Source organism: Orbicella faveolata, unplaced genomic scaffold, assembly GCF_042242905.1.
Source record: "Orbicella faveolata isolate gen_17 unplaced genomic scaffold, um_ofav_v1 contig_26, whole genome shotgun sequence".
Classification (NCBI taxonomy): domain Eukaryota; kingdom Metazoa; phylum Cnidaria; class Anthozoa; order Scleractinia; family Merulinidae; genus Orbicella; species Orbicella faveolata.
Window position 1 is genome coordinate 20205218 of NW_028301554.1, and position 18916 is coordinate 20224133.

Below are 18916 nucleotides of genomic sequence, written 5' to 3' on the forward strand. Positions count from 1 at the left end.
TAAAGAAAAAATATTTCCCAAATCGATCACTCATGCATTAAGCCTTTTTAAGGTGATCATGCACATTTTTTCAACTACACAAACATTCTACCGGAAAAAGAAAATTTGGAATTTTCACCGCCCTATAATCTTCATTAGACAGGGTTACGCGTAAAAAATTTAGCAATATTTTCTTTGTAAACACGTCGGTCTTCGTTAGCAAAAGTTAAATTGTAAATAAACAAGATTTGCATTTTATTCGTTCTTAAAAACTCCTGAAAAAATGCGCGTGTCTAAACAGATAAAAACTATAAAATATTCAGGGTCATTATCGTGTAAATATCAGTAGAATATTTTGGGTCATGGAGAGCCGACTTGTTTGGTCTCCTGTTCCAGGGTGGTGTGAGGGTGTCAGATAAATATTACGTCACAGGGAAAGAGGGAGGATTCAAATTCTCGAAAGTCCTCCAATGTTGATACGTTTAGAGCGAGCGAAAGATCTGCAAAATGTCCAAGTGTGGAGTACAGAACACAGACTCCACTCACTTTACTTTATGCTTTGACCCCCGGGTGGTGCAAACTTAATGCGACTATAACAAGGCGTTACATGAAAAGCTGAGAGCGAAATAATCTGTAGAAGGTTTCCTTACTTGTGTCCAATCTCGTGGGCAATAGTGTAAGCCAGGTTCAAGCCATTATCTTCATTCACGTTACAACTCTTGTCTTTGGTACAAAGACCGTTCACCTGTGAAAGACCTGAAAATAAAATCAACGACGTTACGGGTTTAGGTCGTAATCGTTAGCAGATTGGATATGTAGCTGTATTTCTTGTATGGTTATAGGTACATGCTGTATAACAGGTAAACATAAAGAAATCAATGAATCAGTGCTAAGTCTAGCCAAAGTAACGAAGTCGAACAAATCAGAACGACAGTGGGGGATTTCACTCAGTCAAGAGAAAGATCCAAACCGCTCACGACTTGGCTTTCGCTCAATTTCCCACGTTTGCCACCATGCCAGTTGCATGATTTTACTCGGAGTTTCGATTGGTTTATTGGTGTTTTGTGTTTTTCTGACGGTGCCTGGCCAGAGTGATAACTTTGGTCTATGACAGTCAACAAGGAACTGCATTAGATCTTAGCCGGTTTAAAAAAACTGGACATAGGGTGATTACGTTATGTTACTATCGCCGCCATTTTTAACAAGCGAAAAATCTCTACCGTGAGTGCTTTACGAGGATATTATAAGTAATATATCAAACACGAAAGACCGTGTTTGACCACATTTCCAAACACCGAGGACGGTTTTCGACGAATATCAAGGTGTTTGGAAATGTGGTTCTACACTGTCTTGAGTGTTTGATATATCTTCTCAATCGAAACTAAAACTAGGGAAAATGGAGAATTAAAATTGTAAAAATCTATGCTATTTAAGGTCAGATATCAAACACCGTCACGGTCATGATTTCTTTTGTTTAAGCTTAATGATGGTGTTTGAGAAGTCGTGTTACGGCCATCTTTACAAACCTAATGTCTCACAGGGCTCGTTGATTCCCCTGCATATGTCATGCCTATCAAAAAATAAAATGAACGGAAAGTGGATCTTAGTTCTTGTTAGCCGGGAAAATATTTTATTCATCAATCCCTTAAAACTAATGTACAAGAGCATATTGACGATTTTTTTTTTCTCGCAGGGAAATGGAGGGGTTTAACAGGGAATCCGGTAGTTCCGGAATTTTGGCAAAGAGTCAATCCGTAATCTTCTTGGCGGAGCTTTCTAAGTTTTAGTTGGATTAGACAACTTGTATTGCATATATAATTTAGAGGAACGAAAGAACCAGGAGGTAACCTATTCTGGGGCTCTCAAAATGCGAATAGGGCTCAAAATGAGAAATAAAACATGCAGAGACACCCGTTGGACCTCCAACTCTGTTTTCAGGTCCTCGGGTGGGAAGAGAAATATTGGAAACTAGAGTGTGACGACGGTTTCGACGCTGTTATCCCGCGGGTGATCTCGCGTTTCATCCCGTGCATTAACTCGTGTGTGTGGTTTGTTCCATGCGCTTTGAGAACTTAGCCTGATAGCAAAACGTCCTGAAAAAATATACAACGTTATCAACTGACAAACCTGGTTATTAAGACTGCGATGTCATGATGATTAGGATGGTCCTCTGATTTAGGATTAATGAGAGTCGCCCAGCGACAGAAGTGTTTAAGAGTGTGGCCGGCATGATGTGTGACTTTTAGGGCACTCTGAGGATAGACAAAAGCATTAGAAACAGTGTAAAAATCTTTAGAAATTTGCGTACAAGTACACGTTTGAACTAATGTGTGTATAGTCGCTAGATTCAAGCATCCAATTATAATTCAGGGAAGTGTGCATGATCGAAACCTTGTCAAGCAGACTTTGAATTAGCCCACCGTTTTAGCGAGAGGAACGTGACGACGAGCTCCCGTCACAAGGAAAGCTTCAGGCTTCAGGTTCTCTCTGATTAGACAATAAGAATCGCTAATGTCGTCAATGTTTCAGGTATGCTTCGAAATGAGCCTTGGCATCCTCTCTTGGATTTGGCCAATAACTTCACTCATAACAAACGAACCCAGTTAATTATCGACGAAATGGTGATGTGTTTTTGACTGATCTCTTGTGATTTCTTACCGGATTTTCCTTTAGAATCATCACTCGCACCAGCACAATGTTGATCGCTGTGCCGATACTTGGGTTCCGAAATATGTTGCTCACCTGACGAAAAAAAGTGCAAAAAGTTTGAATGAAATCTTTAAACGCTGTTTCAAATGTTTATATATAAGTGTTGGAACAAATTCATTTTTTTACCTTCTCCTTCTAACACGAGTTTGTGGGAATTTGCCATTTTACAATCACTGATGAAGTCAAACGAAAAATTTTCTCCCAAAAGTACTCTAGTACATATCTCTCGCAATGCTAACAAAAAATATGCAAAATAAGTAAGTTTGGCAAGAAAGTTCATCTCAAAAACAGTAAAAACATACCATATTGGCTATAGTGAGGAGATATTCTTCTAATCCGCCCTTGTAAAACTCGTACATTGTCTTGTCAGCGACCATCAGCATCTCCACGTTTTTCTCCATGCTAACTGAACGTCTTTCACGGCCTTTCTGTCGATTTCTCAACTCGAGGTATGGCGAGCGAAGCCTACGTTTCAAAGTAATCGGTTCTAAGAGAACAAAGATCAAAATAATTTTTTCTCTAAATTTAACCTTACAAGCGTCGAGAAAATGCCTAAGACAGGTCTGGTCCCCGCGTAAGACACTGGTCAGTTGGTGCAAATTGGGTAGATGCATCACTTAGAATTACACTTCACTATTACCACATTATATAACCAGAATATTAATTTGGGTGACATGTACCTAGATTTTGGTTCATTTATTAAATAGCCAGATGTCTCAATTCTCATAAGGTAGTGTAAATTTTCACAACTGAGAGAGTAAAATAACCATGGCAATTTTTCCATGATAGTGAAAATGATCGTGACGCCAAAATGACTTTGAACTAAAACCACAAGGCATTTCTTCTCTCAGTTTACGTTTTAGGCTTGCTTGAAAGAGCTATGTTATACTAAGTGAACACAAAGATATCAAAGGATCGATAGAAATATAAGGGTTTACATTAGAAGCGACGACTTCATCAGAGAACACATCTGTACCTTGGTCAGAGCATAACTCCGTGCCTTGTTGTTTCCATGGTAACAAGGAATCATCAAACGATCTCCTGTACACAGCATGAGAATGTTCATCGTCCACGTTTGAAGAATTTTGCTCCCGTACAGGCTCAATTAGGTAGTGGGTTCCATCTTCAGTTTGGATAAGTCCTTTCTAGAAAATTGAAGAGAGATTTTTTTGGACTTCAGTGTTAAGTCCTTTCCAAGACTGCAGATCGGATGAGCAAAACTGTCGCCACTAGATTTCATTTTTGGTACCATGAAGCCTCTAGAAAGTATCTTTATTCCCCTCTGATAGAACGCTAATTCATCACAGGTTCCCCCATCTCCCGCCTGTATCTTATAAGGTTTTCCTAACATTTCACATTCTCAGCTTGACCTTATCTACTCCCAAGAACATTACAGAAAGCACACTTGCTAGTGTTTGATCCCGGACCTACCAAAGCAGAAAGTAAACAATCTCTATAAAACTTGCTTCCTGAGGTTTATTGAAAACAACGAGAACGTATTATGTGTAACTTAACAGACTTGGTTGTTATAAACGACATAGTAGAGCCAATGGCGACTTAAGGTACGTTTAACAACTGACGTTTTGATTGTCACTGATTCAGGTATATCGCACGTGCCAGTTATGGTTCACGTGAGAATTTGTCTTAGAATATATGACAACAATATGCGATGGAAAGGAGACAAGCATGTATAACCAACATGACAACAACTGCAGGTGTTTTATGTTTATCACTGAAAATATTCACATGCACTGCATATGCCGATGCATGAATTTCTTCACTGAAAGATCGATACGGTTAGTTCCTAAATTTAGTGAATGTTGTTGTTGTTTATGTTTCTGTTGCTGTTGATGCTGTTGATGCTGTTGAGGGCGGAATATCGAAACAAATATAGTAAGAGAAACATTTCCTATTTCAAAGTGATTTTCAACCGATTGAAAGATCATCAACGAGAAACAAAACGTTATTTTTTGTGGCGATAACTTGATTCAACAGCACTGTCAATTATCAATTTTCGTTAAATCACTGCCAGCACTTTCATGTAGGAAGTTCTTCAAACCGAACTAGAAAGCTAGTTTCTCAAGAAATGACCTTCGCTTGGGACGTAAACCTGTTGCAGATGTTAGTACTTGATGATAAAAAGTTTGAAATGTTTTACATTCTGCTGTCTTCTGGCCAACACGAAGAGTGGCAAAATGCGGTTGACGGTCAGTAAAATGGGAGACAAATTAAGTATGTCTGTATTTCAACACTGAATCCAATAGACCTTAAATAACATACAAAATGCTTAGAACAGGGCGCAGTTCTTGACCTGTTGACTCAGTACAGGAACGCATGTTTTTTTCAGATTTTTTTCTGTATATTGGTCAGGTTTTTCGACACGGATACCCTCGTAATGGGAATATTAATTCTCGCGGGATGGTTTTTGGTTTCTTGAAAAATAATCTCTTACCTCAGTTTATTAGAACAACTATGCCTTTTCTAGTTACTAAAGTCATTTACGAGTGGGTCCTTGGATGACTGACTAAAGGGCAAAACGTATATATATCATGTATGGAATGAAAACGATAACTAGTCGGAGAAAAATGAAAAGTATTTTGAGGAAAATGGGGAGGACTGTATTACTTCAGCTCATAAACAAAAGATAGTTCTCTTCACTGTGGTATTTTTGTTTTTATTCAGTCGTCTCGGATTTTTTTTTTTCTCGTTTCTTTTTAGACGGCAAGGAATGAATCGCACGCAAACGAAAAAACAAACGAATTCGCGATGTTTGCTCGTCGACATTCACTTCTCATGTAACAAGAAATTGTATCTTCAACACCTATACACATGTTGCGGATAAACTTGACCTCCCCGAGATTATGTTAAAAAAAATATTGAACTCCCGCGACCCGTACTGTCGAGAAAATGCTTTCACTTTCCAGACCATGCAACCCTTTCTGTAATAATGTCAAGGTCGGTGTCATATTCTCCTTACTATTTTTGGTAAAGTTTCTGTTGCTATACTTGAGAGAATTTTAGTTGAAATCAGGCTCTCTTTCCTGCGATTATGATAAAAACGTCTTTCTCGTAACCTTCCAAATTGAACATGCTGTAAAGTTTTGAATGTGTCGCTAGACGGATTAAAAGGTTAAACAAACTAAGAACCGGCTGCAATCCATTTTACACTATAGTTTTGACTGCGTGTTTGCAAGGCTTTGAAAAACATTTATCATAGATTAATGAAATGATAAAGACGCGAGTTAATTAAATTATCTGATTATCAATAGTTATCATATTTTGGCAAATCAATTAGTGTTTGCAGTTAATCACGTGCGGGGTATTTAAATAATTGGTTGTTGGCACGGTAGCGAGAAACCGTGCGCGCGCAGGGATTTTTTGTCGAAAAATTCGTCGGCTTTCAAAGATTTGACATCAAGATTTTAGATTCTAATGACAGATTGAGAATGCTGCTTTCATACCATTCTGTACTTCCGACGTAATTCTGTTTACAAAGAGGGACCAACGATTTGTTTTTGTTAGATATGGAAAATTGTCATTTGTGATAGTGTTCTTCAACTAGATCAAAGAAGGAGTCTGGCATTGAGTAAACAGTGTTTGAAATGCGCTATCTTTTAGACAAACAGTTGTTTCTTTGCTTCAAGAACTGTCGAACGATTAAAATGCTATTTTAACGCTCCATAATATCAGATTTCATCTATGGGCATGTTGATTAAGTTTTATGGTGGCGAAAGTTTGGATAATTCGCACGGACTTCGTGAAAACACAACTGAAAAAGCCATTCCAAAAGAGGGACATTTGTTTCTTGTAAACTAGTTTTGAGGTGTTTTAAGAAGAACCTCGCTGGAGCTTACATGCGCTTTAACCATCAGTATATCTTGAAATGTCTGAGTGTTTTGGATAAGAAATTCAAACCGCACCAGACAGTAAAAACAATACTCTGTAAGAATGGCGCAAAAGACGAAACATGTGAACAACTGTTACTTCCATCAGAACACGAAATTTTGTTGCTTCATAAATCCTTCCATTATGCTTGATGCTGACAAGCCAGCTCGTGTTGTTTTCGCCAGTTATTTTGCGACTAAATTCACTTTCTCTAGATGACAGTTTTTTGATAGATGAGAAAGCATCTTTGACCCTGTGTAAGGGTAAATGTGCAAAAAGGAAATACCGCGAGCGAATCAGTTCCGAAATAACTGGTTCCGTCATTGCAGGCTAGCATGAATGATCTGGCCCAGAAAACGTCTTGTGAGTTCGCATTCCGTGGTAACATAAACCTAACCGAGACAAATCGCTTGGATGTTCAAGAATCTTGCCTCAATTTGACTACAGGAAATTTCAAAAGCTCAAAAGGGACTTGTCTGCATCGTAGCATTTGAAAGGGATTAACTGAGTTTTATGACTGCGCGAAAAAAAAAATTATCTATTTGCTAAGTTCCACTCCATCACGCACCTTAGAAAAATCACAAGCTCTTTTGTGTTTTTTTTCTTTACTCTCTAAGTTTTAGCCAACCAACATTAAATATTTCAAAACTCAGTCCTGGCAAAAATTTCTTCCTAGATCACTGTAAGACCTTGCAGTAACTCATTTGGTATAATTTAGGGAGTTTTAGCGATGACGACGATGACGCCTTGTAAAAATTAAAAAGTAATTATATTTTGTCCTCAAATTCCGCAACTGTGTAGATCCGTTCACTTGGCCTATCGGTGTTAAAACTTGCTCAGGCTAAGTATGTATTGACACCGTTTAATTCCAAAAGAAGAAGGGATAAATTTGCCATTACGGCTCACGTTCTCCAAAATACGTACGACTTTAAAATTTCACGTTGCTGTTTTGCAGAGGACGGCAAAGAAATGTACCAAGATTCAAAACGCACGTGCAGAGCCATTGTTCTGCTCATTAAACCTTTTGTTTAGTGACGTCCTCGTTGGCGTCTTCGGCGTGGTTTGCTAAAACTCCAATTGTTCCTGAAGCCGAACTCAAAAATATCATGATTTGAGCGTGGACCACTTTTTCTCCAATTTTCCCGCTTGTGATTTTGAAACAAAAGCCAAAACTGGCAAACAGACAGAAAATCGTTACATGTACATCTATAAACGGAAAAGGAAGGATTTACGATTGCGCTGACAACAAAAAAGCACAAACCGAGGTTTTACCGTGGGAAACAAAACAACGTGCCGTTTGTTGTTGAAGAGAGATCCGTCATCAATACACACGGAAATCAATACTTCTCGTTGAATTGCAACAAACTTTCTTGTATTTCACCCAAATAAACTCCTTCCCACCACATGAGGTGTTTGTGCTTGTAGCACCAAAAGAAGCCGCTTATGTTGGTCTTAAATTTCCTTTTGTGTCACGTATTTTTAGCTAACATCCGGATAAAAAAAAGATGTGCTGAGGCAGCCGCATAGAAAGTGCAGTTGAGGGCGGTTTGTATAGCCACAAAAAAGTTCAAAACGCGGGGGAAATTTTAATGAGTTACAGAATTTCCGATTTTTCTTTGCCATCGTGAGGATTATGAGCGCGGCACTGAATGAAAGATGCAAATCCGCGCGAGGTTTTTTGTCTGGCATTTTGCTATCCTGCAAGACCGTTTGCGCAGTTTGTATTGGTTTCCATGTAATGTAAACTGACTGACCTAGAAACTAAAATCCGAGTGAATTATAGGGAAAGAAACATCGTGGTGGTTCGCAAAGTAATACGACTTAACTCTGCGTGACGTGTAGACAATAAAAAGATTTAGAAATAAATAAAGCGGGGATCACCAATAAAACCACATTTGTCGATGGTCATTGGTTTACTGTAACATTAAGTCCAGGTTAGCGGGGTGGTGAACTATTTTATCACGGAAAGCAAGACTAAGGGAAGATGCTTAACGTACCAAACCTTGACAAAAGCTGAGCGATACCGCAGAATTCGGCTGATCCGTTATGTGTCCTGTGTAATGACAGTCGAGGTTGTGTTGCCTAACATCATCGCCTTCTTCGATCACCAGCCCTGGTGCTGTGAACTTTGTGTTTTTGGACAGACGAAGCTGCAGTTTTTGCCCCTCAAATGTCGGTATTTCGAGGTGTAAAATTTCGCCGTCGCTTGTATTTCGTTTCGCACTGTCACCTTGCTGTTCTAGGCGCGAGTTGTGAGGTGATTTACGAACCACGTGCGATACAAAGTTACCATTGCTGTCGAGCACTGAAGGAATGGTTATCCGGTATTCTTTGTGGTTTCTCGCAAAACGCTCTGAAAAAAAGAAGCGAGTGAAAAATCAATTAGGAGACGGTCGAAGACAGACTACTTAAAAATCTGCTAGCCGCGAAATGATAAATTATACAGTAATGCCGTCAACAGTAAGCGCGCGTCTCAAAACATTCATCTGAGTCTTTGAGTTAAACGATTGCTTATATTTCATTCACCTGGGTGCTTGTCTCCGACGGTTAGAGTGCCGGCTAGTTGGACAAGAACCGCGAAGACTCCAAATGTACAGATTGAAAACATGGCTGCCATACGCGGCTATCTGGGAAGAGATAAAACGGGTTCGGTAAGTTTCTTTACATCACGGCGCTCTGCGCCTCTCGGAAGTGAAAACTGTAGTAGAGTCTCCTTTACCCTTCCTCAAAACTATGCCATTATTTGCATCCCAACTGTCAATTAGAGGTTGCGAATTAAAAGGATTGCGGTTTAGGCTTGAAAGTGGCTTCACGTAGACGACTGGCCCAATCTCTACTTACTTGTCCGGACGCCTCGGCTGGCCTTGTGTTGTTGTTCCCGACACTTATCTTTCACTTAAGCACATTATCAAAATATAGCAAAAAAATCTCCACGCTCCACAGATTCGACCTTCAGATAGTGAGACGCGAGTGCTGTGTGTACCTTTGATCTCGACATAACCACTTGTAACGCGCTAACGCAAGCAAGGCGGCATGGTTTGCGCATTGAAAGTCTGAAGGATGCCAAGTCAAAACTCATTGACAACTGTAGCTAAATATTGATTAGCCAGAATTTGAGTCTTGCTGTGCGAGTGGTATCCAGTTTCAAATCTTGAAATATGGGAAACTAAACACCCTATAAATCTGCCATCGCGTCCTTTCCTTCAAAGGAGAGCTGAGTTTGAGACATTTTTTCAATGTAATGTTTTTGCAAACAAACCGACCATTGTAAGTCCTTGCATTCTATTTTCGAAGAATGTTGACGTCAAACATCGTAGTTTCAATTAATTTTTACTTTTTCAAGAGTTTTTTCCTTCACTTGTTTGGATTAGGCGTCAGTTTTCTTAACGAAGAAGCAAAGAGACAGACAGGCTGTTGATTGAACTTAAAGAATACAGTTGTTTATTTATTTGTTTTCAAGTAAAAGGAACAGAACATTCCAAGCATTACTTACCTACATCCGATTTACAGTGTCATGGTCAAAAGGACTTTTTTTCATATTGCTAACGCATTTTTTTGTTAGAAATTCGGAAGTCAAACATTCTAAGAACTTCAACGCTACACTAGATAGTTCTTTTATTGCAATGATCTACCTTTGCAACATGTAGCAATCTCCACGCGAATCGCCATTGAAAAATTCTGGCCTGCAAGCCAATCTTGTAAGCAATCGCTAAGGCGTGTCATTTGCTTCGTCATTGTTAACACGATTAAACAGTTTAAACTTAGATGGATTAAAACTTCAAACAAAGATGAACTTTAAGGCCGGATTAACGCAACTTTCTGTCATCTTGGTCGTGAGCGAAAATGACTACAAACTTATCACTCATAAACGCGTGCGTATTTTTCACCTCTTCATGTACAGCGGGTCCAACATCACGCGATTCTAAAGCGTCCTTCTAAGACCTTCTTACTCACGAATGCATATAATTAGTCCAATATGATTGCATGCACTGATTTAAGGAGTTTAAGTAACTTCCTGTGACTTTGGCCTTTTAGCCACAAAATTGTTTACACTTTAATTTTCATCGGTCGACAGACTTAGTTTGAGACGATGGGCTAATTGCACTATACCAATGAATAAAAGATGTGCTATGAAATCTTCACTCACACGTTAACACATTTGGAGCCTTACTGTGAAAACTGAGGATGTCAGTGCTGCTACCAGGGAAAGCTTACCAACATGATAAGACTAATACAGCATTAAAGCAAAAAAACAAAATGCGAAGTGAGAGGTGTTGATTGGGTTATTTTTAACGAACAATATACCACTTCCGAAAGAGTTGCGTGAAAACATACGAAAAGAGCTTCTTTTCAAGACATAAGGCACCTCACTGCCCGAGACCTGCACCCCGTCTGACCTTTAATTGAATTTTTTCCGAATTTATCATGAGTTTGTCCACAACTCATGGATTGTATTCCCTTAGCTTCCGAGGTCTCCACCCCTAAGAATGCCAGAATCACCGTTCTCTTTTGTCAGCCACTGACTATCTATAAAAAGAAAGCTCTTTATATTACAATAAAAATGTTTGCATAATTTTGACCCAAGCTTAGGAACTTGATCAGCATTTATTTAATTTTTTCTGAGTTTTTTTAAATGCCGATTCTCCTTTTTCGCTTCCTGTTACTAGTCGAGTACTGTTCACTATCAAATCAAACCAATATTGAGAGGTTTCCTAAACAAATAGCAGCCAAAAATGTTATTTAATTTACGGTTTGTCGAGTTTGGCTTTTGCTCATTTTCGAAATACCACTATAGGAATGTTAACATGCACCGAAACCTTGCGAGGCTTGTGCACCCTCCTACAAAGCTAAGGTTAAAAGACTGCATCAATTTTTCTTGCTTTTTCTTGTATTTTTTTCCAAAGTGCCCACTATGTTGTTATCGTTTCGATATACGTCAGCTCGCTCCATTTTGCATGTTCTTTCCCAAGAGAAATCGATATACGCTGTAATTTGTTCAGTATGGATTTCCTAAGTGCTGGTTATATCTTAATCATGATCTCTATTCAAGATACTGGCTGGCTCAGTTTACTTGTACAGTTCAGGATCCTGACTAAGCTAAGTACTTTTTGGATATAAATACACTCGTCTTTAATTCAGGTGCAATGAGTCAGTATCAACAGTATGAAACACCCTGCTGTTTTGTAGACAAGCTTAGACAAAACAGGACTTCGAGTGAAGTTGCAATGAAGTTATATATCAAATATGCTGCACTGATGTGATGTCTTTGTCTGAGTTTGTTCACGATAAGATAGCCTTGATCAAATATGTGCTGTCAAGGAAGTTAAACAATACTTAAATACATTAGCGAAATCAGAAGCACGTACACTAGTATATGCTCAAAGCTTTGCTCATCACAAAATGAGCCAACGTCATTCTCTCGAGAAATTTATCAGCTCGCGTTGCTTTCTGGGTAGGTCGAACAGAAGTTCGAAGAAAACTGGGGCGAGTCGAGAATTAGGCCAATACAATTTTACTTCTTTTCCTGTTAAAAGAAAATTGTTTGCCTTTAAGCTTTCATCTTTATTGTGTTGAATGGTTTGGACGTGACGGTAGGCAATACTCATTATAGCAGAAAAATATGCGTGTTCGTGTGCGCTAGCAAGGCGATAAAAGCTATTAAGAGTTTACAAAAAGCCTAACAACTGTGCCTGATGACCCGAGAGCACTGCACAGACAGGTTAAGATTTCTGAGCAACTAGAAAAAACTGTCGGTCTTAAATGAAACGTTTTAGAAAAAAGTTGTTTTAGAGAGCAAAGAGTCACCTACCTCAGACCTGCATGTGGGTAAGTCTTGAAGCGTAGTGACCAAGGGACAAACTGCGACTTGTATTTTAACAAAGCGACATATTAGTCGCCAATTCAGTGAAGCGTTGAGTGAATGAAAAAACACGCTAGACAACCTAATAGTGAACACAAAAGCCTATGACTGCTTGATAAGCCTCTAGTTTAGATTTCGTGATTAGCAACATCCGTTTAATGGAATATTATTTTATTAAACGTTCATTTGTGTGACTATGTATCTTTTGTGTTATGTAGACAATGAGTCAATTCAGCATATCTAATGAAGAAATTTGTCGCCAGCTTTGTGATTTCACTCGACTGGTAAGAACATCGAACAACAGTCCATGACAGTCTTCAAATAACCAGTGTCTTCAGATAAGTTAACCAAAAAAAATTGTTGCCTCGGGCGATTAATGTTGTTTTTACAGCCAAGGCATTTGATATTATATTTAGAATAGCAGGCGTTTTGCGTATCATAGAGGCTTAACACACCCTAGCTGCTGATAACATGTAGCCTTGAGCTGCTAATACGACTTCTGTGTTAAACATAGCCATAATGAATCTGCTTATTAAATTTCATCCGTACCCTCATGGGCTTATCTTAAACACCATGGTGGCCTGTTGCATACACACCCTTGACAAGAACTAGATAAAGACATTTCAGAGTAACAAATAAAATTGTAAAATGTTTGATGTTCACTCGACAAAAAGGCAAAGAAAAAGAAAAAAAGAAAACCCTACGCTCATTCAACCCCCCCCCCCCCCCCCAAGAGACAGTTCGAGCAGAAAAATTGCTGCTGATGACGACATGCTACAGAGATCCGTACTCTGATTGGTTTTCGTCTAGTTGTGGTTTTTGTTCGCTCAAGTAACCGCGCAAGTAAGACACTGGTACCACGTAGGGTCAAGGAAGCTATTCACATAAGACTTCACCCTAACAACATCAACTGGGATAGTGGAATTGAAATTCCTGAAGCATGGATACCCACGATCAAGAAACACAACAACACAACAACGATACAACAGCGGACCACTGAGGGAACAGCTACTCGCCGGAACAATGGAACAATAGGAGGATCGAAATGCACCAATCACAGCCGACCTTTGTGATATAAATGATACCGTGCAATCAGTCGACCTTATCGCCTGAAGAAGACTAGCAGTAAGCAGTCGAAACGTCGTGATCTACATCTCAAGTGACTACATCGTGAGACAAACGATAATACACTTTATTATTAAAAACAACTCAGTTTGGAAAATTTGAAGAGCAGCATCACAATTTTAACTTTCGTGAAGAGACATGTAGTGACAAATTCAAACTATTCTAGTGTAAAGATATCATAACTAGCGAAACTGTGGTTTGTGCACCCTTTTCTTTGTTCACTTGCATTAAGATACTAACTGAGAAGTTTCAGCTGAGATCTCCAAAATCATTCTGACAATAGATGAAATCTGGCGCTAAACTGAATCGCCGCTAAATTGGGAGAATGTCAGTCCAGATATTTCAAATCCCAGCAGACCCTACACAGCATATATACCCTGTAGAAAGCAAACAGCCTCCTCTAGAACACGCAAAATTTGTAGAACCCATAGATCAGTGGAGAAAGCACAGAGGTTGTGAGAGCCTCAGAATCCTACATATCCTGTAAGCTTTTTGTGGGAAACAGAGAAGACCTGATCACAAGTCATAGCCCAAGCAATGGTTTCTGTCTTTAAGTGTCAGTGCTGGTGACTCTCTTTAATGCTCAACACGGCAACCAAAGCTCATGCACGCACGACTGATTTGCAGTTAATATCATGATCACAAGAGGTTGAATTTAAAAATCGAAAACCTGGTTAATTTAATCCCTTTCCGGCTTTTTCTTGTCTATTTTTTTTTCCACAGGAAAGCACTTATTAGGCAGTTAAGTAAATCTTGAACCTTGACTGACAAACGAGAAAACGCTAGTGGCCTTTTTCGATCAAAAACTTTTGTTTTCTGTACATTTTTATAGTAATACACACTTTAATGATGTGAAGCTCAATAAATCAGGAAGAGTGCTCGACAGTGTGAGTATAGATGATTTGAGTTACAGTAAACTTAAACTTAACTTGCTTCTGGGTAAAGAACTTATAAAATTTGTCGTTACCCCTCACGGGGAAATCAGATTACTATGTTATAAGACTTAGGGTTATGACACTGCTCATGCTGTTTGGAATCTTGTTAATCTTCATTATATCAATTATAACTCGCTCTCCCTTGGTCCGGCTATGTAAGCCCAAATTACCCGAGGTCGGTATTAGATATCTTAAAATTTCAGATCTTCTTCCTTTTTCCTTAGTACAGTTTTTCAATGGCAACATCCTACACGCACCTCTGAGTTTTCTACATGAACACAAGAGACCTTGAAAATGCTACATTGTGCGTACTAAGGGTTCAGTCAGTAGCCAGGGAGTAACTTCAGTTCACAAACCCCACTATTACTTTAATTCCATTAGAAATAAGTCCACTCTTCACGTGGGAAAAGCCAGGAAATCACAGGCAACTTAAAGCTCGAACTGTGGAACCTGAGAAACGTGATGAAATTTTAGTCCGGTCCCTGTTTTTAAATCCTGCATTCTGCAACTCGCAGTAAATTCTGGAACCTGATGAAGACCTGTAAACAGCTATATTGCATGTTGGATCAGATTTGAAGTAGTCCTTTAACTTATCTAATACATAGTGTTGAAATGACGGCTGCAAGGAGTCTAATGTGGCGAACAAACCTTGTTCAACCGATAAAATGATATTCTGATATTTCCTCATCAGTAACAGGACAGAGACACACTACAGTGAAACCCGGCCTTACGACGACCTCGTTATTACGGCACTTTATATATTCTGGCCCGAAAAAAAGCTCAGTCAGTCATTTTCCTATTTAAAGAACCCCTTTAACATGACCACCCCGTTATTACGACCAATTTTCCATGGCCCGAATGTGGTCGTATTATAATTAACGGGGTTCCACTGCACCTTGGGTTGGGGCGGTGGGGGGAGGTGGGTGAAATCTTTGGAAAAGCGACTGGGCTGTGCCACTAAACCGGCTCTGGTGCCCGTTTCTCGAAAGCCCCGGAAACTTTTTGGGTCCGTAAAGCCATTTTTAGTCCATCTGTATCTAAAAACGGAGAAGTGTATACGCCTGAAACTTCTTGTATGAAGGGAACTTCTCTTCGTATTAAGAATACGAGCGTTTAGCATTTTAATATTTTAAAGATAGGGCGACTTAATGGACGACTTAGTGAAATGTTGCCCTGCCATAAACTACGAGCCTTAATTTGTCGTCGTTTAAGGGACTTGATTGCTTAAAGACTCCGTTAAAAAACTGATGGTTTTGTTGATTTGAACTTAATGTGCTTATTGTTAGCCGAAAATCTTCACACCAGGTACTGAACATAATTTCAATATGTTAACTAGTTATTTTCTCCACCAGACTAAAACTGACAACTTCCGGACATTTAAAAATCAATACCTTATTCTAGACAAATGAAACAGATTCATGCACATGTTTATATACAGCATATAAGCCTCAGATATGCCAAAATTAGAAAGATACCCCATCTTTGTTGGACAGTCATTGACCTGGGATGAGTTGTTCAAGGCCCGTTTAAGTTAGCCCAGGATTAGCGAAAATTTATTTTTGATTTGAGTTTTGTAACTTTGCAGTACGGTTTTTAGTTTTTATTGTTTTGCCTTCTGTTTTGAGTTTGAACAATCCGGGGAACAATCTCAGACTACCCAAAACATAAGCAATGAAGATTAACTTTTTATCCTGGGTTAGCGTTAACGAGCTTTCGAACAACTCAATCCTGGTTTCTATGAATTCATAAACTCTCCTGCATGAGCCAATTCGCGCAAAACATGAACTGGTAACACTCGCCCATTACGTAGTTGTGACACAGTCATTATGTCTTATTTAATACCGAAAAAATCAGCAATAACCCTTTAATTGTTTTAATGTGATCAACATCTAATAACATCCTCCCGTAGGTAAGTACATTGGTTTGATTGGCAACTAAATTCTCCGAACTGACATTACAAAAAATGTACAGGAACCCTGAGGAGAATTTATAGTTATAGCAGAATATTAACACCACACGCAAAACAAACTAAAAACTCTTTTAAGATAATTAGCCATATTCCCCTCGAGGCAGTCAATAATTGCTTTACAGACTGTGTCTCCCGGCCGGTCAATAGACTTGATGTCGTGGCCTTCGCTAATGATGCATCGCCACTTGAACTGATGGTTAAAATTCCTATCTCGTAAATGTGAGTAATGTGAGAAAACGTTTAATGGTTTTCATTGCTTGGATCTGGCACCCTTCAGTGAAATATAACTGTTTTTTTTCACGTTGGAAATTCGCTGAAAGCCACGAGAACAGACCTCCGTCGGAAACAGGGAATTCGAAAGAAAGCCGTCCATACCTTCAGTTGAACTCGCTCCGACTTTATTTCAGTTCTCTGGCGTTATTACTCTAAAGTTGATTGAGCTGGAATTATGTTTTTTTCGATGAACAAATTAACAACACAATTTCATTAATGTCAATAGCGAACAGAGATGCTGCTATAGGATATATATATTATATATAATAGCTGCTCGATCCGGAAATTAACAAATCAAGTGATAAAAAACGCTGTCGCAACACTAAGCTACGTGGAAGTCTTCTAAAACCATTCGATGATTTTTCAAAGTCTTCAACATATTTTGCCGGAATGATCGTCAGTTTGTTTAGATTACTGTAATAAAGCTAAAATATAACAGGCATGTTAATGCTTGAGCAATTCTCTAACAATTACAAGCAAAGAACCATAAAAATAATCAAACTTTGAACTTTTCAAAACTTCCTCAACTGAACTGCAGAAAGAGGCAAAAGACAGTTTCATAGCATCACAAATCAATCCGACCACGTTCTTTGTAAACTTTGAAAATAATCTGACTAAATGTAATGTTTCAAGTTAGCATAAAGGTGTTTTACTCTGTACCTACCTGGATACCTTTTGCCTGTGGATTGAAGTCGATCGGTTCCCGCTGCGCCAGCTAACAGTCAGAACGCTTGTCAAAGCGTTGACTTTGGCCGTCAGTATGCTCTGCAAATTGTAAAGTTTAACCTCCGTATATAAAGCCGCACTCTACAGTGCTTTTCAGTTTTTTCTCCGACAGACCGTGAAACCGGTAATTAGGCGAAACTGAGACAATGTCATTTGTAGTCTAGTTAACGAAAGAGAGATCCGATCAATAGATAAATGAGTCTTTCAAGACTAATCCCCCCCGGGGGAGGAGACTCTCACATAAAACACACGGGGGTGCTCGTCGGAAATTTTGAAAAGAACCCTCTAGCTGTAAGGACACCAAAATGGCCATCCCGCTTGATTGTTGCAGGGGCATGTCACGGCCAGTAAGCTGGTACCGCTACTAAGACATGTGATAAGACATGTGATAAGACATGTGCCGAACATGTGAGTAGGCCATGCATGTGAGCTCGTCTTTGCGCTGGACATTTCACTGACTTCTTTCCATTCAGTCGCGATCGCCGTGGGCTATACTACTTTGTGCTCTCAGCGTTGGATTTTCAGGATTTTGGTGAATTTAAACGCTTCGACGGTAGCATTTATCGAAATCTGAGGGAATTGTCCTTGTTTATTTTATATGTTAACGAACATGACTTTGAATCGCCTTGGTTTTACTCCCTTAATTTAAGGATGTTAACCGTGGCAACAGCTTTATTTTGATTGCATTTGTTGATTAGTTCCAGTCGCGACAGATAGCTCATCCGGTCGTATTTGGAATCGGTGGAAAAGTACTCTAAAGTCTCTGAAGGCACGATTCATAAGAGTGAGCCTGAACCAAGGAACAGCAAATTATGTAAATACTGTATGCTTTGGTTTATTCATCAGGGGAAATAATCTGGTCAGTCGCACGGAGTTTGTTTACGATAAACGAGCACGCGATTGCACAATTGTTTGCATATATTTGTACTTCCAGCTTAGAATAGTGCAACCTCGTTCCCAGGGTCTCTCATCTTACCGCTCCCTGGAGGCGGTAAGATGAGAGACCCTGGGAACGAGGTTGAGAATAATGTACGTAAAATATATACTTTTACAAATTAGCTTTTACGCTTAAACATTACCAGTTAATGTGAGAATATTATCTGTCTCTAAAACTTCGATTGTTGATGAAAATTGCTGATTTTAGGAATAGGCAGAGCTAGAAAGTCAGCTAGTGAAATCATTTAAGGAATATATATTAAAGTAACGGCGTCGAAAGCGCGCGTCGAACGCACTCTCATAATCTTTGATTACTACCAGTATATATTTTTATTTTTTTCCACTCAATTCCCTCAAAAGTACTGCAAAAGCTCCCGCTGAGGACCTTGGAGGCTGAACATTCTAAGAAGCACCAAAACCGCTCTTTTAATCCCTAAAAGGGACGACGAGCAGCTCCGTCCTTTTTATATAGAAGTCCCCCCGGGGGGCTTAATAATCCTTTTCTGAGAATACACCAAG

At 39.2% G+C, this 18916-nt stretch overlaps 1 protein-coding gene across 3 annotated transcripts in view; it reads right to left on the bottom strand.

Annotated features, from left to right (window-relative positions):
- LOC110066664 (A disintegrin and metalloproteinase with thrombospondin motifs 7-like) overlaps positions 1-17480 on the bottom strand; it is a 28558-nt gene extending 11078 nt beyond the window's left edge. Inside the window, exons 1-9 of one of the 3 annotated variants that reach the window (XM_020773899.2) lie at positions 17400-17480; positions 9100-9200; positions 8571-8926; positions 3665-3833; positions 2991-3175; positions 2638-2721; positions 2107-2231; positions 1506-1549; positions 630-735 (exon numbers count right to left, since the gene is read on the bottom strand). In XM_020773899.2, the coding sequence (XP_020629558.2) occupies positions 630-735; positions 1506-1549; positions 2107-2231; positions 2638-2721; positions 2991-3175; positions 3665-3833; positions 8571-8926; positions 9100-9190 (1160 nt within the window). In that variant the 5' untranslated portion in view covers positions 9191-9200; positions 17400-17480. Of the gene's footprint in view, positions 1-629; positions 736-1505; positions 1550-2106; positions 2232-2637; positions 2722-2990; positions 3176-3664; positions 3834-8570; positions 8927-9099; positions 9201-9292; positions 9776-17399 lie in introns of those variants that run through there. The other 2 variants (XM_020773898.2, XM_020773897.2) reach the window with 2 other exon arrangements.
- Between the last annotated feature and the right edge of the window lie 1436 nt (positions 17481-18916).